This window comes from Peromyscus leucopus, chromosome 5 (assembly GCF_004664715.2).
Source record: "Peromyscus leucopus breed LL Stock chromosome 5, UCI_PerLeu_2.1, whole genome shotgun sequence".
In the NCBI taxonomy this organism is placed as follows: Eukaryota; Metazoa; Chordata; class Mammalia; order Rodentia; family Cricetidae; genus Peromyscus; species Peromyscus leucopus.
The window spans coordinates 70,125,381-70,152,849 of record NC_051067.1 but is presented as its reverse complement, the minus strand read 5'-3'; the positions used below and the strand labels follow the sequence as shown (position 1 = coordinate 70,152,849).

General features: G+C 39.1%; 1 protein-coding gene across 4 annotated transcripts in view; it reads left to right on the top strand.

Moving 5' to 3' along the window:
• Nebl (nebulette) overlaps nt 1-27,469 on the top strand; it is a 358,786-nt gene that overhangs the window by 238,506 nt on the left and 92,811 nt on the right. Inside the window, exons 5-10 of one of the 4 annotated variants that reach the window (XM_028870484.2) lie at nt 5,376-6,115; nt 8,314-8,401; nt 8,483-8,554; nt 15,750-15,854; nt 18,086-18,196; nt 25,739-25,849. The exons of 2 other annotated variants lie outside the window; for them this stretch is intronic. In XM_028870484.2, coding sequence (XP_028726317.1) covers nt 8,321-8,401; nt 8,483-8,554; nt 15,750-15,854; nt 18,086-18,196; nt 25,739-25,849 — 480 coding nt within the window. In that variant the 5' untranslated portion in view covers nt 5,376-6,115; nt 8,314-8,320. Of the gene's footprint in view, nt 1-5,375; nt 6,116-7,203; nt 8,402-8,482; nt 8,555-15,749; nt 15,855-18,085; nt 18,197-25,738; nt 25,850-27,469 lie in introns of those variants that run through there. One more of the 4 variants, XM_028870482.2, reaches the window with a different exon arrangement.

The window sequence follows — 27,469 nt, the reverse complement described above, 5'->3', positions numbered from 1 at the left end:
ATGGTCATCAACACCTCTCAAAGTCTCATATTTTATGGTGACTTTGTTTTATAATATGGCTTTAAAAAGTTTTATGTAGCTGTTTATTATCTGATGAATAAATTGCTCATGTGTTTTAAAATTAGATTTATGAATTAAACATGGGAGCATCAATCGAGGGTAGTAGGTATTTTACTATTTGAAAATTTTGCTACTTAGGTAGAGAATTAAAGAGTGAATATCCTAAAAATTTCTGATACCTGAACTACCATTCTTAACAAGAATAAGAAATTATGCAACCATTGAGTTTGCTGAACTTAGTTGTCGTTTAAAATTTAGTTCATTATAATGAATATTTAAATTCTTGATAAAAGTACATTTCTATGCAGAAGGCTCAATTTAGACTGTTCTGGAAGCTAAAAGAAATTGGCTATTTTATTGCTTGCTTTATAAAATGCTAAAATTATTATTAAGAAGGTTAATCTTAAATGTGTTTTTCCAGATTAAGGCATATATAGTCAAATTGAAAAAACGATTAAAAATATCTAGTCTTATAGTGCTACTACATCACCTAATATGGCTGCCATGGTTAAATGTCATCTCTGAACACTTTGGTGTGGCTATTCTGAATTAGGATGAGGGTAGATTTTGTCAGTTTTATTCAGTGATTGACGAGATTATGGTAGCACCTGGTTTACAAAATACACACACAAAAGTACTGCCACCGGACACTAGGACATGAAGATCAACCTTTTCCTCACACATTAACACTTGAGACAAACAATAGAGTCCTCGGAGAGAGAAATGGGGGGGTAAGAGAGATCACCACCAGTGTGAGGTAAACTAGTTCTCACTCTTCAGGGGTACTGATTATTTTAATGTATTTACTTATTGGTACTAATTATTTTAAAGTCTCCCTGCCTTAATAGTGTTTTATTGAAGGAATTACTTTAAGATTTTGTTTTTGATATTGTCTTCTAAGTTACAAATGAAATCACTCCTTGGAAACTGGAACAAGACTTCATCTACTTGATGCTTAAGGTTCAAGCACAAACATAATATCACTTTTTAGTAGAGTAGATGAAGTTTTCCATTTCAGTAACAGAATTATAGAAATATGAAAGTGTGAAGTTTATCTTATAAACACTCTTAATAGAAAATTTTGTTTCTGCCTACACAAATGAATTCTCCTTGAGTATTTTCCCATATAGATAAATAAACTTGAAAGTACTTATTTGCACTATGAATTTTATAGAAGAGTAATTTCATTTGGCTAATGATAAGAAGAAGAGGTAAAAGTCAAGTTCGAGGCACATAGGGAGAATAGAGTTTCTAAAGAGCTGCTGCTTCCACAGTTTATTGACCAGGAATTGTATTATTTATAAAATGTTCATGGTGGTGGTGGCCCACGCCTTTAAGCTTGGGAGGCAGAAGCAGGCAGATCTCTATGAGTTCAAGGCCAGCCTGGTCTACAGAGTTAGTTCCAGGACAGCCAGGACTGTTACACAGAGAAACTCTGTCTTGAAAAACAAAATAAAACATGAAACAAATAAACAAAAAGTTCATGGTTCACACTAACTTAAGTTTTGTTTGTTTGTTTGTTTTTTGTGTGTGTTAGGATAGGTGGTTTCTCTACACTGACCCATGGAACTCTCCCCTGAGGTCTGTAGCTGCGGCTCTTCAGTCCTCACTCCCGTTGTACTCAATAGTGTCACTGAACTCTGGGGCCCGTCAGCTCTCATTTGTGGGTCTTTGCAACTGCTCCCTGGACGCCTTCTCTCTGCTGCATCACCTTGCTTAGCTCTTGCTTACCCACCCTTTCCTGCCCTGGATGTGCTCTTTCATTTTTCCCTCCATGAAGTCATCTCGCTCTGCATTCACTATCCCAATTACACGTTCTGCATTGCACTTTCTCTAGAAAGTGCCACATCATCTAGTTTTCATGTGTTTGTGTAACTTATTGTTCTAATGTCTGGCTTCAAAATATCTTACACCACTCCAAAAGCCATCCCTTTGTTTCCTTGAATAGGAGAGACTTCATCGTATTTCCACAATTTGATGTACAACGCCCCCCAGACCAAACATAACAAAACAGTTTCTCTTACTTAAGTTACTAGGAAATTATTTACTTTATTGTGCTTCCATAAAATTCAGAAATCATGTAAACAAACTGTGTTATGAATTAACTGGTAGAGCATCTATTTCTGAGTGGGTTAAGGAATTGCCAAGAGTGATTAAGCCTGCTCTCTCTCTTTCTGGCTCTGAATGGAGTGTTGACAGCCAACGAAGAGCTTCTTCAATAAATCCATTCTCATGTTCAAGTTTTTCCAGATGTGAGAAATAATTAAGTCTTTGCATTTACTGGAGCCTTTTATGCTTTTCAGGCAGAAACTGGCAGCTGTGATGGATTAACTCTGCCTGAGTGTGTATTTATTGTTTGGGGTATGTGTGAATGTACATACATGTATGCCTGCATACATGTAGCACTTGCCAATAGTAAAACAAAGTCGGACTTGAAAATAAAACAAAATGAGAGTCTGGTTACAATACATACTAAGCATTTTCATAGCTGCCCTTCATAATCATGAACATTGTCTCTAATGAGTCCCTTTTTCTTTATTTTTTGCTAAATGTTGAAGAAATGAGGATAAAAGATCCATAACTGTTAAGTGACATACTGTTAAAAAATATTTGATTCTCATAAAACACAAAATGAGCATGTTTCAAATATTTTAATGTATTAATAAATGAGGGGACTAATAAGATGGTACAACTGGTTCAGAGGTGGACTTGTGGAACCATAGATACATAAATAATAAGGAATGCTGAAATGAATTTATAAATAGATGTGAAGCCAATAATCAATTGTGTTTTCTAAGCCAATTTGCATTTCAGTAGATAAGGATCCTTTGTATTGTTATCAATTTCTAATAGCTTGCAAAATGACAAAATAGCTCAAAGACAGTGAAAGGACAATATAGTTGCAAAGAAGCACTAGATAAGATACTCACATTTTTTAATGTCACTGTCAAAGTCTTTCACAATTATTCCTGCTACATTCCACATAGAAGTCTAGGAAAGGGATACATACATACATACACACTTACATACATACATACATACACACTTAACATACATACATACATACACACACATATATAGTCACAAATCCATATACACATGTGGTGGTAATCTAATTGTACTGAAATGTGATTTTGATTGTATGTTAATAAATAAAGTTGCCCAGGGGTCAGAGCTATTAGAGCCATAGCAAGAGTGTGGCGGTGGTGGCACACGCCTTTAATCCCATAGATCTCTGTGTGTTCAGGGATACAGCCAGCATTGGAGACATATGCCTTTAAGACCTAGGGGGCTGTACATTCAGACAGTGACGAGGCAGTCACGCCCACGTTGGGCGCCAGATGTAGATGTAACTAACCGTCTTATTAAGTAAGAAACACAGAAACAATGTAAAAGAGAAAGCCGAGAGGTCAGAGCTCAGAGCTAAAATCTCACCCTTCCGCCTGCGGTGTCCCAGCTTCCCGGAAAAAAAGAGATCTATTTCCTGTCTGTTCGTCTATTTATAGTATTTTGTTCTGCCTTCTCATTGGTTGTAAACCCAAACACGTGACTGCCTCGTCACTGTCTGAATGTACAGCCCCCTAGGTCTTAAAGGCATATGTCTCCAATGCTGGCTGTATCCCTGAACATACAGAGATCTATGGGATTAAAGGCGTGTGCCACCACCGCCACACTCTTGCTATGGCTCTAATAGCTCTGACCCCTGGGCAACTTTATTAACATACAATCAAAATCACATTTCAGTACAATTAGATTACCACCACATACACATACATACCTATATCTCCTTTTTTGTGTGGAGATAAAACTGTTGGATCCTGCCTAACTCTTCCGGTTAAAAGCCATACTCAGTTCAAACCTTGGCCTCTTCTGTTGAAGACTGTGCGACAGTGAGGATCCAACTACCAAATGAGGTTTAGGGGCTTTTACCCCTTAGTAGGTGAGAAAGAAGTGAGTCATGCAGGCAGTTTTAGGGGAGATCAATGGACTCAGACAGTTTGTTAGGCTTTGAGTGTTTCCTTTCTTCTTCTTTGGCTGATGAAATAACATGGCAGAAGCCAACTATGTTCCCTTTTGCTAGAGGCAATCTTTGTGTAAATAAAGGCTTTTCAAAGAAGCACCTCTCCTATCTTCTGCTGATCCCCTAGTGCCTGTAAACTCAAATATCCTGTGGCCCGAGGTGCCATATTTTAAGGTGTCTTCATTCTCAACTCAGAACTGAACTGTAATTTATTGTAATACTTTATTAGAGATTTGCATATGTGAGTCAATTTTCTCCGTGCTGGAGAAAAGCAAAGAACACATTCTGATATGAAAAACAGAAAGGAGAACTGAATGGAGTAAGTGTGGAACTTCTGTCAATAAACAAGACCTTTGTTGCATGTGACCTTGGGGATACCTAAGATAGGGAGGCACTGTGTGACTCACTCAGTAGGGTGGTACAGATGCACTTCTTTGGCCAGGGACGGTGTCCCTTTACATTGTCATTACTTACTTGTCAATACTCATATGTAAACATCAAACTATTACAAGTTCAAGAAACATCAGAATTATAATTATTCAAGTCAGCTGTTATCTTCCCACTGTCAGGCCCTGGGGATGCCCTTCTTTATCCTTTGAAAGGATAAGAGCCTTTTATAACTGTGTTTTTCTTATAACTATGACCCTTAACAGAGTAGTTGGGAGTTCAAGCGATTTCCTTTTATTAAAGTGTCGTCTTAATTTATGCCAAATTGGAGGCAGGGAAGGATTAAAGGATTTGCTGTAGAAGGCATGGTTGAGCCAGATTTGGAATTCCATGGTTTCAGCACGAGGAATGTGATCTCCCATGTTGGTCTCATTCTGTATCACTTCATGGAGAGAGGGCCAAAGTAGAAATGTAGACAATGTAAATAAAGAGAATAAAAGTAGACAGGGGATTAGCAACTGTAGAGATATTCCCTTTGGGGGTACCCAGGGTGAAAGTGTGTATTAGTATACAACATTAAATTAGGTCTTAAAGGGGGGGAAAAGGATAGGTATTTTTGAAACATAATCACTACCCATACAAAGAATACTTTTTTAAAATACAGATTTTAGCCCTATTGGCAGGAAAGCTTGGTTATGATAAAAATCAGGGCTTAATATTTTTAGAGGAAACATGACATGCATTTTATATTATACTCATATGTGAAGGAAAAGAAGATGTATTAAATCAAAAGTCATGGTGTATGTGGCTTGCCAGAAAGTCCATTAAAGAGTTGACTTGGTAGGTTTTGAATTTTTTAATTTCCTTCCAGGGCATGTTTTATTCACCACTGCATCTCCCTCACCAGGTGCAGAGCCAGCACAACAGCATCAGTGTGCAGTAAGCAGGGCTCCAGGCAGGTTTCGGTCCTGTGTCCATCGCACTGCTCATTACATCACGTTGCAAACGAGGCAGGCAGGTCGTTCGTTGTTCTTGGCCTTAAGTTTACCCTCTGTGAAGGAGAGCACACTAAGTGGGGGTTTATGTTGGTTTTCAGCACTGGGGTCCAACTGGGGGCCTTACACAGCCTGCACCTACGTGTAGAAGCCAAGCAAACTTGGTAACAACCCAGGTTTGTTCTTAGCCATCTTTTTACTTTTTGTGTTTACTTTAAGACAAGGTCTCACTAAATTGCCCAGATTGTCTTGAAGATCACACTGTAGCTCAGGCTGGCCTTGAACTTGTGCTTCTTTTGCTCCCACCTACCAAAATAGCCGGGGATACAAGCTTTTGTGATTAAACTTAGCCCCTAAAGACTTACTAAGGACCCTGGTGATTGTAAAATTCTGATTTCACCCCCCCCCCAAAAAAGGATCCATATTGTGTGTGGTGGTTGGTTGTGTTTTTGAAACGTCTGTGTATTAAGGTTTGATTATCTTCTTGCAGCCCAGTAAAAAGCCAATAGGAACTCAGAGCATGATTGACAATGAGAAGAGACCCTGCTCAAGCCTCAGGTAGGCTGTTCACCATGGAAACAGACATCACCAAAAGCTGCACGAGCGTTGTCATCTGAAGTGGAAGCTAAGAGCTGCATCTTGGACAGCTTTGGTAGGATCTCTCTCTCTCTCTCTCTCTCTTTTTTTTTTTACATATATGCTTCTAGAGGTTTGCAAGAAAAGTTTATAGAAATTATTCATCCATAGAAAGTATTTCATTCTTGCAGGTAGTGCAGTAGTCTACAGAATATCAGAATAGTCTTTTTGGGGAGCACGTGAGGGAAACAATTACAGTTTACACATTCTTCTCCTTATGGACAAACGTAATGCACAAAGAATTTCTTGTAGGCTGGTCTGACATGGCTGTTATCTAAGGTTTCCCAATTTAGCATTCTGGGGACAATTTCATTTTGGCATTTTCCTGGTTAAGTGGTGTCTGCGATGCCTTTAATTTGACCTCTATCCAGAACTGTTTCATGAGAAAGCCAACAATTCTTGAAGAAGAGGGTCAGAGGTAACAATGTCCCCCTCAGTCACATTTCACAGAAGGTAGCCGATGCCATTAAGAGACAGTGGTAGGTAGAATAGATGGGATGAGATGAAGCAGGCCAGATTCATGTTTGGGAAATGAGAGGTTTAGCAAACTGAGTAGGGCTTTTGATTGACGGTCATCACAGATCTTTGCATGTGTCACTGTGACATGTGGCACTCATCCTGGCAGGTATGGAAATTAGTTTACAGCTTTCTTGAATAGATTTGTTTTAGATCATTGTTTTTTTCTTTTATCAACCATTTTGTGGAACACTTTTTTTGCCCTTTGGAAAATAATTTGAGAAATAATCTGTTGATGATGGTTGTGAAGAAAGAATGTCTTACTCATTAGAATTTTCAGTTTAGGTAAGGCTGAGGCATTTTTCTTTAAAAAAAATTGATAAGTATAAGTACATAAATATATATTCACTAGTTAAGTGTAAAATGTAAAGTGGAGCTCCATAGTTTCAGAATGACTGCTCTATCTCAACAGACATTCAGTGAGATATAGAGACATTAGAAATGGTTAACTTCAGGGATGTTTATTTATTTTATTTGAAAACATTTTATAATAGTTTATTAAAACAAATTTAAAAGTAGATAAGATATCAAAAATGTATTATCCTTGGCTATTTGGAATGATGTATTTTGGATAAAGATGTATTTTTATATAATTAATTTAATTAGTAGCCATAGGGTGTTTTTCTAATACTGATTGCTGATACACTATAATTTCTGTAACAAGCAAATTTACCCTAAAATTTAAACAGCTGGATTAATACATTGGGAGTGATAGATTCTTGGAATTGCTTAATTTGACAGCAAAGGATTTGCTGTGAGAAGTACTTCCTTAACTATATAACTAGTGAGGTATGCCCCATGACAAATACGATTGCTTAGTGTCTTAATTTTCCATGTGTGGAATACAGTGAGATTTAAAAAAAAATTACTAGTGAATTCATGAAAATTCACACAATGATAAAAAACGCAAAGGGGATGATTACTTTGGAAGCAATGATGTTTCTAGACATCTTAAATAAAATACCAATATATATTAACTTCAACTTTTCATGTTTAATGATGTTTACAATTAATGTGATACAGTATTCCCTAATTTGAGATTAACAGTCATAATTAACTCAGAATAGATTCTTTGAAGTGGTTCAAAGGGCTTTTTATAATAAATTATTAGTCTCTAATCAGCTAATACGAAGTGAGTAGTTTTGGGGGATGTGAGAAGTATGTTAAAATCTCATAAAACATTTAAGTTAATGAAATGACTTTGTATGGTGCAGATTCTCTCTATGGAAATAGATCCATGTCTGACATTCCAGAGAAAGCTTTATTTAGACCAAGTTGAGAAATTTTTGAGATAACAGGCTTTAGGCCACGCTTGCTATCTTGGGTGTTATAGCTGAATAGATTTCCAGACTCTTCCAGTCCTCTTTAAACCATTTTTTAAAAATGTTTGGATGAATTGAGTTTGTGAAATATAAAAACATTTTCTGTCTTGGGTTTCTTAAGCTATCCAAAGAGTGTTGACTTCAAGTTTGTCAAATTGAGCCCAGAAGATGCGAGTCTTCACTGGGGAGGCCAGACCTGGCACACAGCCGAGGATCCTTGGTGTTCCCTGACACACCATTGAGATAAGGAGGGTGACATGAGCCAGGGATAAAGTCTGGCATGCCTGTTGCTTCCAGTGCCCCAGTGACTTTGGAGCGCAAGGCTGTGGTGGTCCATTGAAAAGACACAAGTTTTAAAGCATTAATATTTTGATAGGGTAAAAATGAAGGTGCCTGTGTTAGAGGATGTAAAAGATGAAACTGAAGAGGAAAATGTGGAGGAGGAAGAAAAGCAGGAGGACAAGGTGAGTGAGGAAGAATTTGATTAAGAACAGAATTTAGTCCTGTAACAGACAAGGAAAAATGGCCTCTTTTTATTTTCATAGGTATTTCTTAAACCTGTTATTGAAGACCTAAGCATGGAACTGGCCAGAAAGTGCACTGAACTCATTAGTGATGTAAGTGGCTTTAAAGAGTTTTGTCTTTTACGTGCTTTGTTCACCTGGGATGACTGTGGTGCAGAGTCCTGGGGCTGGAGAGAAAGGCCATCTGTTAGAGCACGGTCATTTTCTAGATCACAGAACTAAATCCAGACATGTTCAGTGATTTCCCCAAGGTCATATGGGCAGAAAACTTCTGCTGGGGCAATTGTCCTCATTCCTAATCCAGGTCCTGTCTCATCCAAGTTGTGCAATTGCCCTGAATTGCATGGTGCTGAAGGGTCAAGCTCATTTTGTTTGAGAACTCCCAAGACTTCAAAAGTAGCAGAATTTGTCTTGGAAGGACCTCTGTCTAAGCAAATGATTTTCAGTATGGAAGACCTTCTTCTAAATGAACAGTGCTTAATTTTCTGAGGGTCCTTTGAAGTTTCTGTCAAATGCAATATTTTTTCCAAACCATGAAAATGCATGTACCTTTAATTGCACCTGGCATTTCTTTGCAATATAGTGTGTGTGTGTGTGTGTGTGTGTGTGTGTGTGTGTGTGTGTGTGTTAATGGAACTGTACATTAAAAACCCTGGTTCACATGATAATATCATTGAGGAGGAACATTTTTGTTGTTATTTTTGTTTTTAGAAACTGAAGCTAGTTTATATTGTATTTCAAGGATATCCTAGAGTTATTTAATTTAAGCGTGTACACATACATGATAAGTATATAAATAGAATTTTAGATGTATAAGGAAGAATATTTCTCACAAGGGATGAGAACCCACCACATCCTCATAAATAATATAAGAGAACTGCTGGCATAAAAAACATGGAGTCGTATGAAAGGAAGTGTGTTTGTGCCTGTATTCTGGAGCGAGTGCAAAACTGCCTGCACTTGTTGTTTTTATGATGCAGAGTTTGTTTCCCAGGCAGTAGGGTGGTTTATTGGCCACTTCTCCAAGGCTAATTTGCCTGAATCAACTCAACAAGGACCTTGGAAATGTTATCGATGTTGGTGGGTTTAGCTCTTCAAGTGTCATGTTTATAATTCTAAGATGAAATGTACATTGAAAATGCTGCATCTATCTTTCACAATACTGTGATGACTGGGTAAATGCTAGCTAGCCACTGGATAAACTCTAAGCCACTCCATCTGTAACTTTTATATCTATTTGATAAAAAGGTGGTAGTCAATGGAAACGCACACACTTCTTCCCATATTCCTGACATGCTGTGATGTGGTTAAATTTTAAGTTAACATTTATTTGTGTTATTGATTACTACTGACCATATATTTCTTAACGTTTGTGAAAATTCTTTGTAAACTGCAATAATAAGAAAGTGACAATGACAGCAATGACCGTGACACCAGTGGCAGTTAAGATTTATTGAGTACTATGTGCTAGGTGTTGTACCCTGTGAGGTTGGGTCTCCTATTTCCCCCCATTTTAGAAGCCAGGAGATGGAGGCACACAGAGGTAAAAACAGGGAGGTGAGCACAAAGTCCTTTCTCTTTGCTCTGTTACTTCTCATAGTAATATCCATGTAAAGCTTATTACTATCTCCCAGACTAACATTAGTAACAGCAATGCCATCATTTGAAACCCAGCTCTGGAGACAGTGCCCCTTCCTTTGGTATGTTTTTATTAAGTATAATTATTGCTGGGCTGTAGCTCTAATTAGGTAGGTGATTTATTGGAGTGTTTTGGGGGAGGATTGCTTACTGGTGACGTAAGAACCTTCCTGTAAGGAGGCACAATGCCTTTTTACTACTTTGTGAATGCAAATGCCATGCCATTTTTCTCCCTTTAGGTGAAATCAAACACATGGGAGAAATTTCTGTTTATTATAGATTTATGTTTCATGGCAAAATGTCTGTACTGCTTAAATATTTAGAACATGATTATTGTCCCTTAATTTATGCCTGGATATGTGCTCACATTTTATTTCATCACAGAATTCTCTACTTCCTAAGATACTCATTTAGTTTCTAGAATTTTTACATGGATCAATAAAGATTCTGAAAAATTATACTAACTTCTAAAATAAAAATTAAAGGAAGGGTTTACCCAACCATTTTAAGACCAAATGTTAGGGCTAAGGCTACTGTTGAGTACCAGTGTGTCTGTCTAGTACCCTCAACTGAAAAATAAGTAAATAAACAAGCAAACAAACAAATACCGAGCTACAGTAAATGTCTATGTTCCTAGAAGTTCTAGTTAAGTATCACTAAGTAAAAGTTAATTGCTCTTATTTAGTGACATCAGTATTTTTGTGGGGGAAGAAGTGACCTTATATTTGAAATTCCTTTTTCTTCAAATCAATACAGTTTCTAAATTTGAAAATTTCATCTCCTCTATATAGTTGCATAGCCAATTGCCAACTGGTTGTCTAAAATGTATCAGCCACAGAGTTAAAATTATATATATATATATATATATATATACATATATATATATATATATATATATATATATATATATATGGATATGTTTTATCACACTGTATTAGGCTTGAGCATGTATTGTATGGCAATTACGTAGGACTAGATTAGTGCCCCACATTTAACCTAGGGCACTCTCCAGCCATCATGCCAAACTAAAGTAAGATTCTTTAAAATATGTGGTGGGGTTTTACAGCCCACCCCGTCCCGGAGGGGCATCTGTGTGTCCTTGCCGCTTTCTGTTTTTTGAGGGAAGTTTTGTTCTGCGTGGTTACTGAGTGAGTTTGCACGATGTTTGCCGATGGAGGAGAGCCATGCACCCTGAAGTCTGAAGAAACTCTTATATGCTGGAGATCAAGTCACTCACTCAGCTGGCAAATTCCCTGGGGTTGAAACAAGATCAGTGTGACCCTCAAGCCTTGGCCATGCGGATAGCCTTCTTTCTTGCTGCATGACATGCCACGCATTCCATACACACTTTTGCATTGCACACCACAGTTAGCGTCGGTGTAGGATGCATGTGTTGTAACTCACAAGTGAGCAGACTGGAAGGTGAGGGACTGTCACCTTCCAGGCCGCTTCAGGAGCGGTATGGGTTTCTTTGCACAGGGTACTTTTAAATGCCCTCCATTGGTCCAGTTACTCTTCTTTGGGTCTCTTCTAGCCTCCTACATCTCCAGAGCAGTATCATAATCAGAACTGTGTCCTGCAGTTTAGCTGTGGTTTGCCTGGGACTATGAGGGAGACGACATTTGGTTTTGTTCTGGTGCTCCACATAATGCTGTTGAGAGTTTCACAGACTTGTGGGCAGCCGTCCATTTCAGTCCTGATTTCTGACCTGTGGTTGATAGTTTGGGCCTGTTGTCTTTTATAAGAGTTTGAAGGATTGTAAGCTTGTGAGAGATGGATCGAATAACCACTTCCCACATTCCTTCCTCACCCTTTGAGTGTCTGAGGCTCATCTCTAGAGCTCGCCATTTCACTCTGAGGTGAGGGGGGATGGGACGGGAGAGGGTCATTGGAAGCCATGGAGACAGTGCTCTATCCAGGCGCCTCCCAGACAGTATGTAGAAATGTTAAATTAGACTGGCTTGGGGTCAGACCTGGGAGGCTGCACTGTGTGGATTCTCTACAGAGAGAAATGTCAGTTTCTTGGGTCAAGATGTTTCTTTTGGGGATCAGTATAAAGCGTTTTTTCTTTCCTGTCCCCATTGCCCACTTTTTTTTCCAGTTTTTCTTTTCTTCTCTTTTCCTGTCTTTCTCATTTGGTTTCTGCTTTGCATTTGAACTGCCCACATCATGGAGTTTCCTCAGCACAACTCACACCCATGCCCTGAAGGGCACCTAGCCTCCCAGGCAGCCTCTTAGTTCTCCTTTTAACTGTGGAACACTTCTTGTTTCCCTAACTAAACTCTCTGGTAGTTGATCTTGCTTGTCAAACACCTCATCAATTCCTCATATCAGTTAGACATGTCCACTAGACTGAGCATCCGGAATCGTGTTCTAGCCACCTTCTGACAGGTAGGCATAAAAAATACTGGGCAAAAAGGAATCTTTGGTAGGTTTCATATAAGTGAGGCCGAACAAGCCTCATGTAGAACAAATTAGGCTCCATCTGTGTGCATCCTGATTTAATTAATATTTTATTTCAAAGCTTGCAGGGTGTTCACCTGCATGGGAGCGGGGACAGTTTTTTCAGGCAAATGAAGTTGTTTGCTGTGGACAAATCCTTCCAATGATGAAAACATTCAATTCCCTGACTACTCTTCCAGAAAAGGCCCAGAGCATATTAGAAAACCTGGGAGAGTGACCTTGGTCATGACCTGCTAGTTCACAAGCTGTGATCAAACGGTAGTTCTTTCTCTCAAGGCTTTACATTCAACAGATGTAATTTCATTGGTGCAAAGACTTTCTAGATAAGCATGCACGTAGGAAGAAATATCCACAAACATTTCCGCATCTGTCATCCACTTTGAGCCGTTAGCTAATCTTGTACTCATCGAAAGAGCCGTGGACAGGAACAGGAAGCAAATGTGCGCTAATTTCCCCCTAATTTTAGAGGCGGCGGCGTTGTGAGATTAGTGGGAAAAGCCAAGGGGTAAAGTAAATGTTTGGGACATCGTATCGACCACGAAACTGTCAACTTTGCTCTACTTTTGCCTTTAATTTGAAGATACGTTGGATTGCGTGTTTTCTCTGAGACAGGGGGTTGCGAGTGACAGCAAGAGCCTACGGCAGGGGAGGTGGTTTTCTCTCCATATATAAAGTCCGACGCAGGTGGGTCCATCTCCACACAGCAGCCATTTCCATTCTCCCTGCTTCCTTGTCTCCTGCCCTGTCTCTGTCACTGTCCCGGCTTATCACCTCATGACATCATTGCTGCTGCCCCTCATGACTGGGGAAGAAGAGATAGCAGCATGCCATGTCAGAGGACTGTGCGGAGCTTCTCCTGTCAGCCCAGAATGTTAGAAGCTCGGCTGGGAAGGTTGCACTGAGTCTCTTCTGGTGGGCCCATTGCCTCTTTGTTCCTACCCCTCCTCCCTGGTGGATCAGGGGCCGGAGAAAAGGGTACAACCCTGCCTGCTTTAGACCGCTGGGATTGAGGCTGAGTCCCATTCAGGTTTGTGTGCTAGGAGTGAAGGGATCGTTGGGAATCTCACCAATAGATAGAGCCAGTCTTAGATTATAACATGTAGACAAGGTTATAAATAGCCATCTATTTGGTGATCTATGAAACTTTGAATGGTTGACTGATGTTGTTCTCATCCATTTATCATTTCCTACGCCACTAGCATAGAAATACTACATACATGTAATAGAGTTAATTGTGTAAAAGCTTGTGAATACTTGCTTATTATTATGCATACTGTGGAATTCATTAGGAATTGCATACAAACTCATTGGAAATCATACACACAAACTCATTAGAAACTCAGAACCAATCATGGGATTTGTGTGTGTTTGTGTATGTGTCTCTGTGTGTATGTGTATGTGTGTGTGCGCGCGCATGCGCACGTGCGATTTTTAACACATTTTATAAGATGAATAGCCATAATCAAATTACCTTAAGTTTTAAAATACAACTTAAATTTAAAGATGCAAATGCATCAAACTTTTTAATAAAGATCAAAGAAGGCCATGGAGTCCCACAGCCAAGGCTGAAATATTTGCCTGCAGAACAAAGGAAGTAAATACTTCACCCTTATCCCCAGCTCCTGTCCTCAGCATTTAGCCCGCCAGGCACTATCAGAAGGCCTCTAGCCATAAGCACATACCACTGTGGTGAAGAATGTGATCCTGATGGGAAAGATGGTGGCAGAAGATAAAAATAATGAGCCAAACTTAAGCCTAATGATAGGCTATTTTTTTCTCACACTTAATTATATAACAGGGATACTTTTTCCCCCTATGATCAAACTAGCCTGGTATTTATCATCCTGCCATTAACGATTTAATTACTAGTGACTGAGGAGAGAGATTTGCAGGAACCTTAAATTATGGCTAATCTTTGAGAAGAAAAAATGTAATTTAGTGCTCAGATAAGATAAATATGTTCTCCTGTTGATTTCATGAATAAAGCAAGTGTTTAATATGGTAGGCATTAATATCTATGAGACACAGCAGTGAAATATAGAAATTTGAAATTACTTACTATAGCTGTGTCTGTTTACACCTCAGGTCAGGTTAGGCCCCTCAAATCAGATTTGCATATGGGAAAATCTCCATGGAACGTTAGTCCATTACATCAATATTAATCATGCCCTCTTAAGAGCTGGGTAGTGGGTACAAGTAAACATCACATTTGAATTATAATTAGGAAGACCATATAATTTATCATGTGAATTGAGACATTTTTTTCCAGCTTACGTATTTATAGTCTTGTGTAGATAAACATGACTTTATTACAGAAAGATATAAATTTCAGCAGCTTGCTTCTCTTCTCTGAAATCTACCCTACCCAATTAGTATTAGGCCTGTTCTGGCCACAGTTTAAACGCCTTCTCTGCTCCAGCCTGTAAAGGTAATACCCATTTGTTTACTTTCTGAGCCCACATCTCGATAGTTCCATCTTTCTGAGGATTTCTTGTTTCCTACCTTGAGGTAGGCAGTTGTCTCAAGCCACAGACTACGTAACTAATATACCCAGGTTTGATCTGTGTGTGCTCAAGTGCGTGCACGTGTGTGTGTGCAAGACAGAGAGAGAGAGAGAGAGAGAGAGAGAGAGAGAGAGAGAGAGAGAGAATGTGAAATATGTGGATGATATATATTTGTGCACATTTGTGTGAGTGAGTGTGAGCAGATGTGTGCCACTGCATGTGTGTAGAAGTCAGAGGACAACCCTGACTATAGGTCATTCCATGTTGTTTTTAGAAAGGGTCTCCCCTTAACCCACCCCCTGGCCCATGAGCTCCTGGGGATTCTCTTCTCTCAGCCTTCCATCTCCTTGTAGGAATTGCAGATGCCTGGGCTACTTATTTGGCTTTTACAGATTCTGGAGACTTGAGTTCTGGTCCCCAGGCTTGCAGAACAAGGCCCTTCACCCACTGAGCCATTTCCCTAAGCCCCCAGCATTGAGCCTTAATGGTGGCGGATGCTTGCATATTGAAAGCATGGTTTCCCCTCACAGTGTCTCATAGCCTGTGCAGCCCTGGACCAGATATCTTAATTTAGCTGTTTTGAGGAGGATCCTGTATTTCAGTCTTTACTTCATCAAATGGACTTTCTGTTAGAAAAAAAATACAGTTGTTTTTTTCCTTATGTTTATGATTTTCACTTTCAGATCCATTATAAAGAAGAGTATAAAAAGTCCAAGGACAAATGCACATCTGTGACTGACACTCCCACGCTAAACCATGTAAAAAACATCGGTGCTTTTATTTCTGAGGTAAGGTCTGAAAAGTTGTCAAATGGACCATGGTTTTCTTTCTTGAGTTTACATGGATAAAAATGTACAGTAATTGGAGAATAGTTTTGAAAGAAACACTGAATATTGCTCATATCTAAATTATTTAACTCTATGAACCAAGTTAATATGGGTAAATTGATTTTATTCTATTTCACTGGTGTATGTTGTTATACTGTATATGTGTATTTTGATTTTAGTTATCCTTTAGGTAGAATTACTCTTGAAAATAGATATTTTTATCTAGGTAGGAGAAAATTCTGGCAGCATAGTTCATTTTAGAAGTTTCAAGTTATTCATTTCCTAATGGACATATTTTGGAGGTAGATAATTGAATACCAAATTGGAAATAAGTAAATTTTGTCGGCTAAGTTCATCAAGCATGCCATTTTTGATAAATAATTTTAAATGAACTCCTTTTGAGTGGGCTGAGACTCAGCTGGAGAGAGGCAGTGATTAGGAGGCAGAGTGAAGGAAACAGTCTGTTTCTGGGTGAAAAGCTGCAGAGCCTCTCCTGCGAGCATTCAGTTCCAAGGTGCACAGTAGATCCTGAAGCACCATGTCATAATCTCTATGTTGAGGATTTGCATCAGTCTGTGAATGAACTTGAAAAAACAAAGGAATAGAGCAGCGTTGTAAGTGACTGACCTCTAGTGTTTTCTAAGTTGTGTTGGAAAGAGATAAATGTGATACGCTCAGGATTATCTAGTAATGTGGAACAATTTTGAGAAAACCAGTCCATTTTCTGTTATTATTACCAGCATCTTTAGCTGTGGGGACAAAAGGCTTATGAAGGGTATGCTCCATCAATCAACACCCAAATCAGCTGTGAGTGGGGAGGGTTACCGAGATCTCATCCACAGAGCATGAAGAAACGTGATTTTTTTTCTTGTATTAGCTACATTATTCATCCTGTATAGGGAAATTCTTGGTGTTCTCAATTTGTGGTTGATTAATTTTCCTTAAGGAGCTAACTGCAGAGCAAAAATTACAAGTGGTGACCTATTGTCCTCCCTAAAACCTAATTTTCCCAAGAGGAAATGGTGACTGAGTGTTTGTCTTTCAAGTAATGATAGAGCTTGTTCATACTCAGTGCAGGTTGAAGACACACACACATTCACACACAAACATAGACATACAGTCACACAGAACTGCACACAGACACAGAGACATACACATGCAGACACACACACACAAACACATACACACACACACAAACATAGAGACACAATCATACAAAATGCAGACACACAGAGACATACACATGCAGACACAACATAGACACACAATCATACAGAAATGCACACAGACACACAGAGACATACACATGTACACACACACACACACACACACACACACACACATACACGAGTAAATGAGCCTCCACCTTCCACTGTGGCCAAAGGAAACCAAGAAGGTTTTAATAAAAGAACATCCCTTCTATTATTATTTAATTATACAAGTTTAGAGGATTTAATCTGACAATTTAATACATTTATTCAGTGTATTCTGATGAGAATCAAGTAGTTAACAATTTTTTTAATCTCCTAAAAACCATCTTTCATTATCAGACAGATAAAAACTATACATCCTTCTGGGCTGAGTGTGATGTTTCAGTACACACATAATAGGTCCTGAGCAAATCAGGGAAACTAATGTTTCTTTCTCCTTGTCCTTATTTTGTGTCTGCAGCCTTTGGCTCCCCTCTTCAGTTTTTCACAAAATAAATACTAAACTGTTGTGAACTACAGCCACCCCACAGTTCTGTAGGACACAGGAACATATTTATTGTACCCAATTGTCTGAGTTCCTGTTATCCGACATCACAGCCCTCCTGGTGTCTAGTCATCATGATTGTTTGCCTTTAGGTCCCAGACAGTAAATCTAATGACTTGGATTTTGTGCCTAGAAGGTCTTATTGTCCTCCGACCATTTGTTCACTGGCCAAACACATGAAACTCAACACACAGACTTCAGAAATGCACAGATCAAAACAGAAACTGCCTCATGTCCTTCCACATCACATTTAAAGCTCCCCCACAATACACTGGATTTATTTCTATCTATGCCTATCAGATTTATTGCCATACATTTAAATAGCCTGCAGGTTTTTAAACTAATCATGTTTCTAAAACAAGCTTTCTTTTATATTCACAATAGAAAAAAAATCAAACAGAATGCTTATATTTCTTTTCTTTTTTTTCCCCTCTTAGGCAAAATACAAAGGAACCATTAAATCTGATCTTTCCAACTGTCTGTATAAGCACATGCCAGCCACCATTGACAGTGTCTTTGCAAGAGAAGTGTCCCAGCTTCAGAGTGAGGTATGACTCAAATTTGTAACCTTATGGAAGTTATTTGGTATTTTTATGAGCATTGTTTTTCTTGGTTATCACATACTAAATGGAAGGTGGAAGCAACTGGTCTATACTGCCAATTATCACAGGGGAAATGGTCGAAAATGAAGGGGACCTTCAGGTATCAGGTCTGTCGGCACCTCTTTATTTCTCCATGCCCCACTCATTGCTCTTTCAAGAGCTGATTCCAATATCATCCAGAAAGTTTCACAGGTGGAATTTTGACAGCTACTTCAAACAAGTCTCTGATTTAATGTGTGGTCCCTAAGCCAAGAACATTTCAGTAGGGTTTACAAAGTCAGGGAAATAGGTGATGCTTGGATTTGGGGCATGCGCAGGTCTATGGTCCCTCAGCTCCACCAGTGTCCTATTCTGTGGTGTGGGCTTTCCATTCAGGAGATCTACAGCCACTACCTAGGGACTCCACTAGGTGAAAGTAGCCGTTTCCATGATTCTAAGTTAAAGAAAAATGGAGCGGCTGTCATCATGAAAACTCATTATAGTCCAGGAGTGTAAGGGCAGAGGTTCCCTTAAAGGAGATTGGCAGGGAAGGCATTCTGAATGTCCTCCATCTCCTGAATTTCTTGCTACAGAATTTCAAACTAGAATATTTTGATGCTTCCTGGCTCATTGTTTTCTTTATAACACCATCTGATGACGATGATGATGGTGGTGGTTTGTAGTCTATTTTCTGTTATTTGTCCCTCTACACTTTGTGGAAGACTCTCCTATGACTCGTTTCCTGCTCTGTATTTGGAGCAGTCCCCAGCACATATGGACTATAAATGCAGTTGAATATGTTGGTTTCCTTCCTAAGGGTAAGCCCTCTTCTCATAGTTTATGCCCTTCATGTATAGTGTAAGTCTCTATAACACATATGTGCTAGCTGGGTCCGGTGATGCTCTGTGTACTTCTCATTTATCTACATTTGATCCTCCCAACAACCCCACAAAGCATCCCCATTGTAGGGTTTTAGAAACAAGCACAGAGAGGGTAAGCAGCTTTCCCAAGACCACACATCCAGTAAAAACCAGAGCCAGAACACAAACATAGCTAGCTAATCTGCCTCCAACGTCTGAGTCCTCAGTACGTGCTGTACTTCATCTCTCCTGCAATGTCTACTCTTGGCTTTCTTGTCAGTCAATATATTTCAGTTTTAGAATGCATTTTAAAATTTTGTTTTGAGACAGTCTCAAATGTAGCCCAGGCTGGCCCCTCACTCACTATGTAGCTTGAGTAGAACTTGAACCCATAATCCTCCCACACCAGCCTCGCAAGTGCTAGTATTATGAAGTCATGTGCTACATGACTTGTTTCAGCAAATTCACTTTCTTCTTTAAACTCTTTTTATTTGTAAGTAGAGGTTGCCTTGGATTTCAAATAATTCTCAAATGGATTACTCTGGAAAAATACTAAGCATAGAACATCTTTAAGTAATTCATTATTATAAATTTAAGTGTCCACTGTGTCCTCAGCTTGGCAGTGAGTCTATCTCAACTATGCAAGACTAGTCTAAAAATATATGATGGTGAGATTCTGTGTAGCTGGCTGTGATGAGTATGTCCTTTACTTGCCCTGCCAACATCTGGCCACTTAGCTATTTGTCGATGACATGGGCTACTTAACAAAGCATATAATTACAACACAACATGTGTGTGGAACAAGTAACAATTATGCAAGAAAGAAAAGGAATGCATTCTTATGTTTGTGCTTGGTGAGGTGACAGTTTGGGTTATATGCTGGATAGTTTTATGCCAACTACATACAAGCTAAAGTTATCTGAGAGGAGAAAAATCTCAATTGAGAAAATGCTTCCATAAGATGGGGCTGTAAGCAAGCCCATAGGGCATTTCCTTGACTAGTGATTGATGGGGGAGGTTTCAGCTCTTTGTGGGTAGGACTATTCCTGGGCTGGTGATCCTGGGTTCTATAAGAAAGTAAGCTGAGCAAGCCATGGGGAGCAAACCAGTAAGCAGCACCCTTCTATAACCTCTGTATTAGCTTCTGCCTCCAGGTTCCTGTCCCATTTGCGTTCCTGTCCTGACTTCCTTTGATGATGAACAGTGTTGTGGAAGTATAAGACAGATAAACCCCTTTCTCCCCAAGTTGCTTTGGCCAAGGTGTTTCATGTCAGCAATAGAAACCCAAACTAAGACAGGATACTTGAATTCTAGTTTTTTTAAGTATGAGTTTTCTCACCTTCTTAGTAAGCTTATAGTACATCAAACCTTGCAACATAGCACTTAACATGAAAAATAATTCATAGAGGATATTTTAGAATTTGTCATGTTTTTGTTAGGATAAGTTACCATGTACATTTTTACCATGTTCTCCTATGATAGATAATATAGGAGGACCTCTATACACCATAAGTTATGAATTTATGTGATGAATTTCTGACTTGCTCTAAGAGAAAACTTCTGATTCTCCATAAGGTGTCTGTTTCAAAGGCTGACACATCTGTAATAATGTTTCTTTAGATATATAAGCATCCATCTTATTAAGATACTAATTCTGAATATATCTGCCAGTAAAAGGCAAGAAAGCAGACTACTCTCTGCGAGTGTTGGTATGTAGTTGTGATATCCCCAGACCTGAAGAGCAAATGTCTCACTGGTTACTTTTATGGTCCACTGTCTCCTAACTCAACAAACTCTTATCCAAAATCAAGTTACACATACCCTTGAACACTTAACCTCAAGATTTTCAGTTTGCCAGACTGTGCTATGAAGAAAACAAAATGCCTGCAGTAGATTTGAGTTTGGAGTCTGCTATAAGGAATTTGAGAGAAGGAGCACATTCAGAATGCCTTATATGCTGGCTCTCTTTAAGGGAGAAGTTTCTCTTACACTTCTGAAGTCAAAATGAGTTTACAGGATGACAGCTCTTCTGCATCTTTGCCACTCAGAATCACTAGAATAGCTGTTTCCACCTGGTAACCAGCTAGACATGGAAATTGAGTTAGGGTCACACTTTCTTATAGAGAGTGCTTGGTGGGAAGAAATTCAAGAAAGAGAGTCCTGTAGCAGGAATCTTAAAGAGTCTTATTAATAAAATCAAACCCAGAGCCAAGTATTGGCATGAAATGCTAGAAGATCAGAGAGACAGAACAAGCCACAGCTACCTCACCTTAGCTGGTCTTGTCTCCTCAGACTGGAGGCCTCTGAATCCTCATCCAGAATGGGTCTCAGCTGAACTGCTGCTCAAAAAGCCTGAATGCTTAACCAGCCAAATGCTTAACCAGGTCAAATGCTTCTAGTTTCTGGTCCTCACGCCTTATATACCTTTCTGCTTTCTACCATCACTCCCTGGGATTAAAGGTGTGAGTCACCATGTTTGGCTATATCCTTGAACACATGGATTTCTGCCTCTGGAATACTAGGATTAAAGGCTTGTGCTACCACTGCCTATCCTAAGTATCTAGTGGCTTTTCTGTTCTCTGACCCCAGATAAGTTTATTAGGATGCACAATATTTTGGGAAACACAATACCACCACAGAGTCCCAATGCTTATAGGAGACCATTTTATGAGTTATATAAAAATAAAGATCCCAAAGAAACCCAAGAATGGAATAGAATGTGCTGTCAAGTGATGGGATTCTTGCCTGCATGCTGTTTCCAGGCAAGGGCTGACTATTCCTGCATCATGGAAGTGATATAGGTAACTCTGGCACTGGACCTGAGCAGACTTATGAGAGTCTATGTTTGTGTCAGCAGTAGCCATAGTGTCTGCAATTCACAGTTGTCTGTTGTGTGGAACTACAGTACATTCACCTGAATGGTACTTTAAAAGTAGACTGTAAGTCAAACATAGACATATGTCGTGTGTGTGTGTGTGTGTGTGTGTGTGTGTGTGTGTGTGTGTGTGTATGTGTTAGGAAAATCTACTGGAAGTAAAACTAAGCATTTACCTGTAATCCCAGCACTTAGAATAGAAATAGAAAGATCTACATTCAAGGTTATTCTGGCAATATAGTGAGCTCTAGATCAGCCTGGGATACTTAGAACCCTGATTTAAAAAAAAAAATCTACCAAGGGATAAAATACATAAGATAAATGTAAACACTTTACCACACACACTTGTTGTGTTGACTGTGTGAGGTGACTGACCGGGCACTCTGATTTGGCTGTGCAGCTCCACAGTGCCCTGAGTGTTCTCAAAGTGTGAGGAAACAGTGTGAAGTTCGGGAAGCAAATGACAGATCCTTTAAAAATTAAATTTATCAGAAAATGTATAAGCTTGGCATCATTGACATCATTTCCATTAGCTATTTAAAGGAAGAAAATTGCTATGATAAATTAAAGCTCAGCTGCCTCCAACTTGATGCAAGCTGAGTTTTAAAGTAGTGCTTAGGAGCAGCTATAAATGAAATGACTATTTTAAAGCTGAAAGTAGGAAATTATGTAGCCTCTTTAGGAAAGAGTGCTTTTTCAAATTGTTCTGCATGAGTCACTGTTTCTATGATAACTCATAAAACGATCGGCTGCATCAGTTATGTTTATGAAGTCACAAGTGTGGTATTCCATCTAAAATGCAGAATATAGAAGTTTTTCATGGTTTTAGTGCCTTGGCCACTCGTTAAACTTTCCCTTTCTTCAGAGGCAAAACATAAACCATAAGTAACTGTGATAATGGACTGTCAACCTGTGTGGAGTTTTCTCATTTAAGTCATTGCTCAAAATGTAAAGGTGTTCATCATAATTTTGTTTCTTCCTGAGTAAACTGAGGGACATACCATAGCGAGATAAAATTATACCTGGAATATATGAAGTGCTGCATTTGAGTCTTGGTAATCAACCAAATGTATAGGATTGGATACAGGAGCCTGCCTGGATAGGACTGAATCAGACTTAAATATGTTAATTGTCAGAAATTCCCACACAGCCAGCAAAAGGAAAATGACCTAGAGATGTGTTAATATCATCTGGCAGCTGGAAAAGAATGACCGGGATTTAATTACATAATTCTCATAAGATTAAGTTAGATCATTCTAAGTATCTCAGGAAAGAGGTAGGTTAATTGGGAATTGGATCTTGGGAGCATCTTGGGAAAGGCAGAAGTTCAGCCCTTCTTAGTCCATGTGGACATCACGGAGGCTTGGAGGCTAGTGAAGGCGGTGTTCTCACATTGGAAGCTGTGTATTGTCAGCTAGTTTCTCTCACTGCATCTACATAGATCCAGCACTGGGGACATGGGTTGGAGGTTTGATTAAAAGAACACCTCTCGCTGGGCAGTGGTGGCGCACGCCTTTAATCCCAGCACTTGGGAGGCAGAGCCAGGTGGGTCTCTGTGAGTTTGAGGCCAGTCTGGTCTACATAGCGAGATCCAGGACAGCACCAAAACTACATAGAGAAATCTTGTCTCGAAAAATTAAAAAAAAGAACACCTTTCAACAGAGCTTACCATATTTATAGCATGTGACATCCTAGGGTGAATGATCTTCTAGTATCAGAAGTTTTCAAGCCAATCTAAGCGTGGAGTCAGAGAGGACACTGCAGTGTTGAGAGCTGTACTAGATAGCTTTAAAAAATGGTAACATTTAATGGGTGTTTACAAAAAATAGCCTTATTATTTCCACTCTAACCCTTTTGACTTCTGTATTAATAAAGTTAAGTGAGTAACCAGTTCTGTTTGTGAACTTCAATGAGGAGTGTAACTTTAAGAGAATGCCGAATAAACTCATTTATTCACTCCATTTACTAAGAGTTTATTGCATTTCTACTCTGTGTTATTCACTCTGATAAGCACAGGATATTAAAAGATGTGTAAGATATCAAAATAGCTTCCAAGGAGTTCATATTGGTGACAAATTCTTCCTTAAGTTTAACTGTATTCTTTTTACTGAAAGGACACTCTGTTTTGTTCTTGCTGAATACTGTCCTAATATTTATTTTTATTTGCTTTTATTTTCTTGTATCAAGCAATTTCAAGTTCACTTAACATGCTTGGCATCATTAGACTCTTAGTGTATATTGAAATTGCTTTTTGCTTTTCTTTCTTCTAGTTATTATTTTCATTCATTCCTAGATTCATTTATTCATTTGTTAATTTGTTGGTCATTGGTTATGAACTGGTTATAAATTAGTAATTCTTTTTTTTTAAATAAATTAGTAATTCTTTTATGTTGATTTTTTTTCCAGATGCTGTTGTGGGGTTTGAGCATTCAGGGAGTTGAATAGTTGTGTGTTTCAGTAAGGGAAGTCAGGCAATGGGTGACCATTCAAAAATTAAATAGCAAATAAGAATTGTTAAAGAAATAAATAAGATGATGGTAAAAGCTGAGAGTAAGGGAAGATTTCCTGTATGACTTTCTTTTTCTTTTTCTGTTTATTCACGTATTCTTTATATAAAGAAAATTTACATATCACTATAAGTTAATGAAATGGCTACTGCTTTAAGTCTAAAAATAATGTAATTATAATCTATTTTTTCAGTGTCCACATTTAGTCTTGCCAGTTATCAAATGACTTTTCAAAGCCTCTTCCCATTAGGACTGTAAGGACAATGACTTCCCAGGTATTAGTTTTCTCTTTAGCCTCATTAATTCATTCCATCTGTTAAGGAGTAGTGGGAGAAGAGGTAAAAACAAATGAGTTGTTAGATGATCCAAAGTTATGACATCCCGAGTTACAACTATTTGTCTAACACAATCAGACCATTTCCTTTCTTTTATTCCCAGCTATGTTGTCAGGTTTCACTCTGTCTTCTTCTGAGGCATCTTTTCACATCCCCTCTCCAGCCCAGTAAAGAGCAAACCTAGAATTGTAGCAATGGACAGCATTGGGATGATGTATTCCTTATGGAGGACTAGGCTTGACCTAGCTGAGAATTTTGCCTGTATGTTAAATATTCTTCTAATTTGGAAATTTAATGATGATTATCAGATCATATGTCATATCACCTAAGTCAATCATTTGTAGCTATACAAAATCAGAACCTTTCATTGAAAAGCAATTCATGGCATAAAGTAATTCACGGCAATGGAGAAGTAGCTCAGCAGGTAACAGTGCATATGGATTTTGCAGAGGAACTGGAGTTCAATTCCCAGCACCTACAACCACCTGTACCTCCAGCTCCAGAAGTATCTGATGCCTTTGGCCTCCTTGGGCATCTGTACCCATACACATATACCCTCACACAAATGCACAGACATACACATAGTTAAAATGATTAATTAATAAATAAAATAATTAATCTTGAAAAGTAAACAGTTCACTTTGACAAGTTCTTTTTGCCCTCCACTTGGTCAACTGCTCCCTCTTGATTTAACCTTGCACATTAGTAACCCTGCAGGTTTTCAGTTGTTGAGGATTTCCCCAAACTGCTGCCAAGATTTGAGGCAGATGAATAAAATTGAGGTTTTAATCTCTTATTCAAGGATATTTGAGATAAACTGCAACTTTGGAGTTCCGAAGCATTATCTTGTTACAGACTCTCAGGTAAATGGACCTGACAGCCAGAGTGTTGAACACACCTCTAATGGGTCTAATCCTGCTGTGCCTTTGAAGGTTGCCTACAAACAGAAGCATGATGCCGAGAAAGGGCTCTCGGATTACGCCCACATGAAGGAGCCTCCGGAGGTGAGACATGCCATGGAGGTCAACAGACACCAGAGTAATGTAAGCAAGCTCGTTCTCCACAATTTTCTGGAAAAACAATGGGTTATTTTGTTGAGATTAAAGTATTATGGCATTCTAGTCACAAGGACTTTTAACATTTTTTATTTGAATTATTCTGACGACTGTCACTAAACCCTTTGTTGAGCACCTTTAAATCGTGAGGCATTTCAGGCACTGTAAATTTTGCTTTGAATAAGATGCATGTGGATTCTGTGACCAGTTTGGTTATCAGCATTTACTGAACTTCCTTGACGGTGTGTGAAAGTTCATGGTCTCTATTTCAGAATGGCAGGGGCACTGGCAGAAAACCCAGCTGCCATCAGTGACCCCAGAGGAAACACAACTCTCATTTTAGGGTTCCCTACAGCACTTTCTTTTGGAATGCTTGTGGGGTTCAAATTCTTGAATGTAAGATCCAACAGATTATGAACTATGAAAGCAGGTTCCTAATGGCTTAGGAGCAGGAGCCGAGAGGGAAGGAGCTAGTTAAAGACAGAGCATTCCTTCTTTGGTTTGAAGTTACTCAGTCCTTCAAGGCTTCCATGCATTTTATCAATTACCACTATCACTATGGCCTAGAAACATAATTTCTTCTGAAATCATAGCAGAATTGTGAGTTTTCTGGGCTCCAAAAATGTATGAAATATTGGTTAGGTTCTGGATGGGCTAGTATCAGTACTGATATGTCCTGTCCTAGGTGGGACCTTCCTAGAAACATTCCTGGTGCTTTTTCCTCATTTCACACAGAATCTGCCCTACCATGTGGCCCTCTTTGTGAGGTCTATATAAAACCCGAAACTTTGATTTGAAAATGAACAGTTTATTCTGATGACTGCCCTCAGGGCCTAGTCTCACAGAGTATCTACGTTTTAGTTGTTCACATCACTGTGATCAAATAGTTGACAGAAGTAACCTTTGGGAGGGAAGAGTTATTTGGTTCACGGTTTTAGAGAAATTGCAGTCCCATGTTGGATGGGAACTCATGGTTCTGCAGTGACTGCATCCAGGGTGACAAGGAATGTCAGATGTAAGTGTCTCCATGATCTCAGACTAGAAAGGAGTGAGATCTAGGCTGGATCTAGGGACAGACAGAACATTCGAATTCCCACCCCACCCCAGACCCCATTTCCTAAAAGTTCCATGGTCTTCCTCAAAGGCATGCCCCAGACTTGTCACTGAGCATCCCAAACAGGGTCTGCAGAAGTCACTTTAGGTTCAAACACTGTGGCAGTTTCTTTGCATGGTGTACACCGTTACTTGATATGAAATTGCAGCAGGTAAGTGTTTAAGTGAAAATCAGAGTGAGGCTTGACATTATGGCCCAAGCATGAAAGCCACTCACCAGTGCCAAAGTGTTCTCATGGACGCCTCAGCGCTTGTGGGAGCTGAAGAAGCTAAGTGTCTGCAATTGTCAGCAGGGCTAGTATTTTAAGGGAAAGATTTGCAAGTGATGTTTGCTTATAGAGGGTCTATAATATTCATAACTACCACTTACCCAGCTCAGCCACATACCAGGCACTGTGCCAAGACTGGTCATTTCCAGTTCTTAAAAGACTGCTGTGTTGAGTCATATTTTGTATACAAATGAAATCAGACCAAAGGAATCAAACGCCCAGTTCT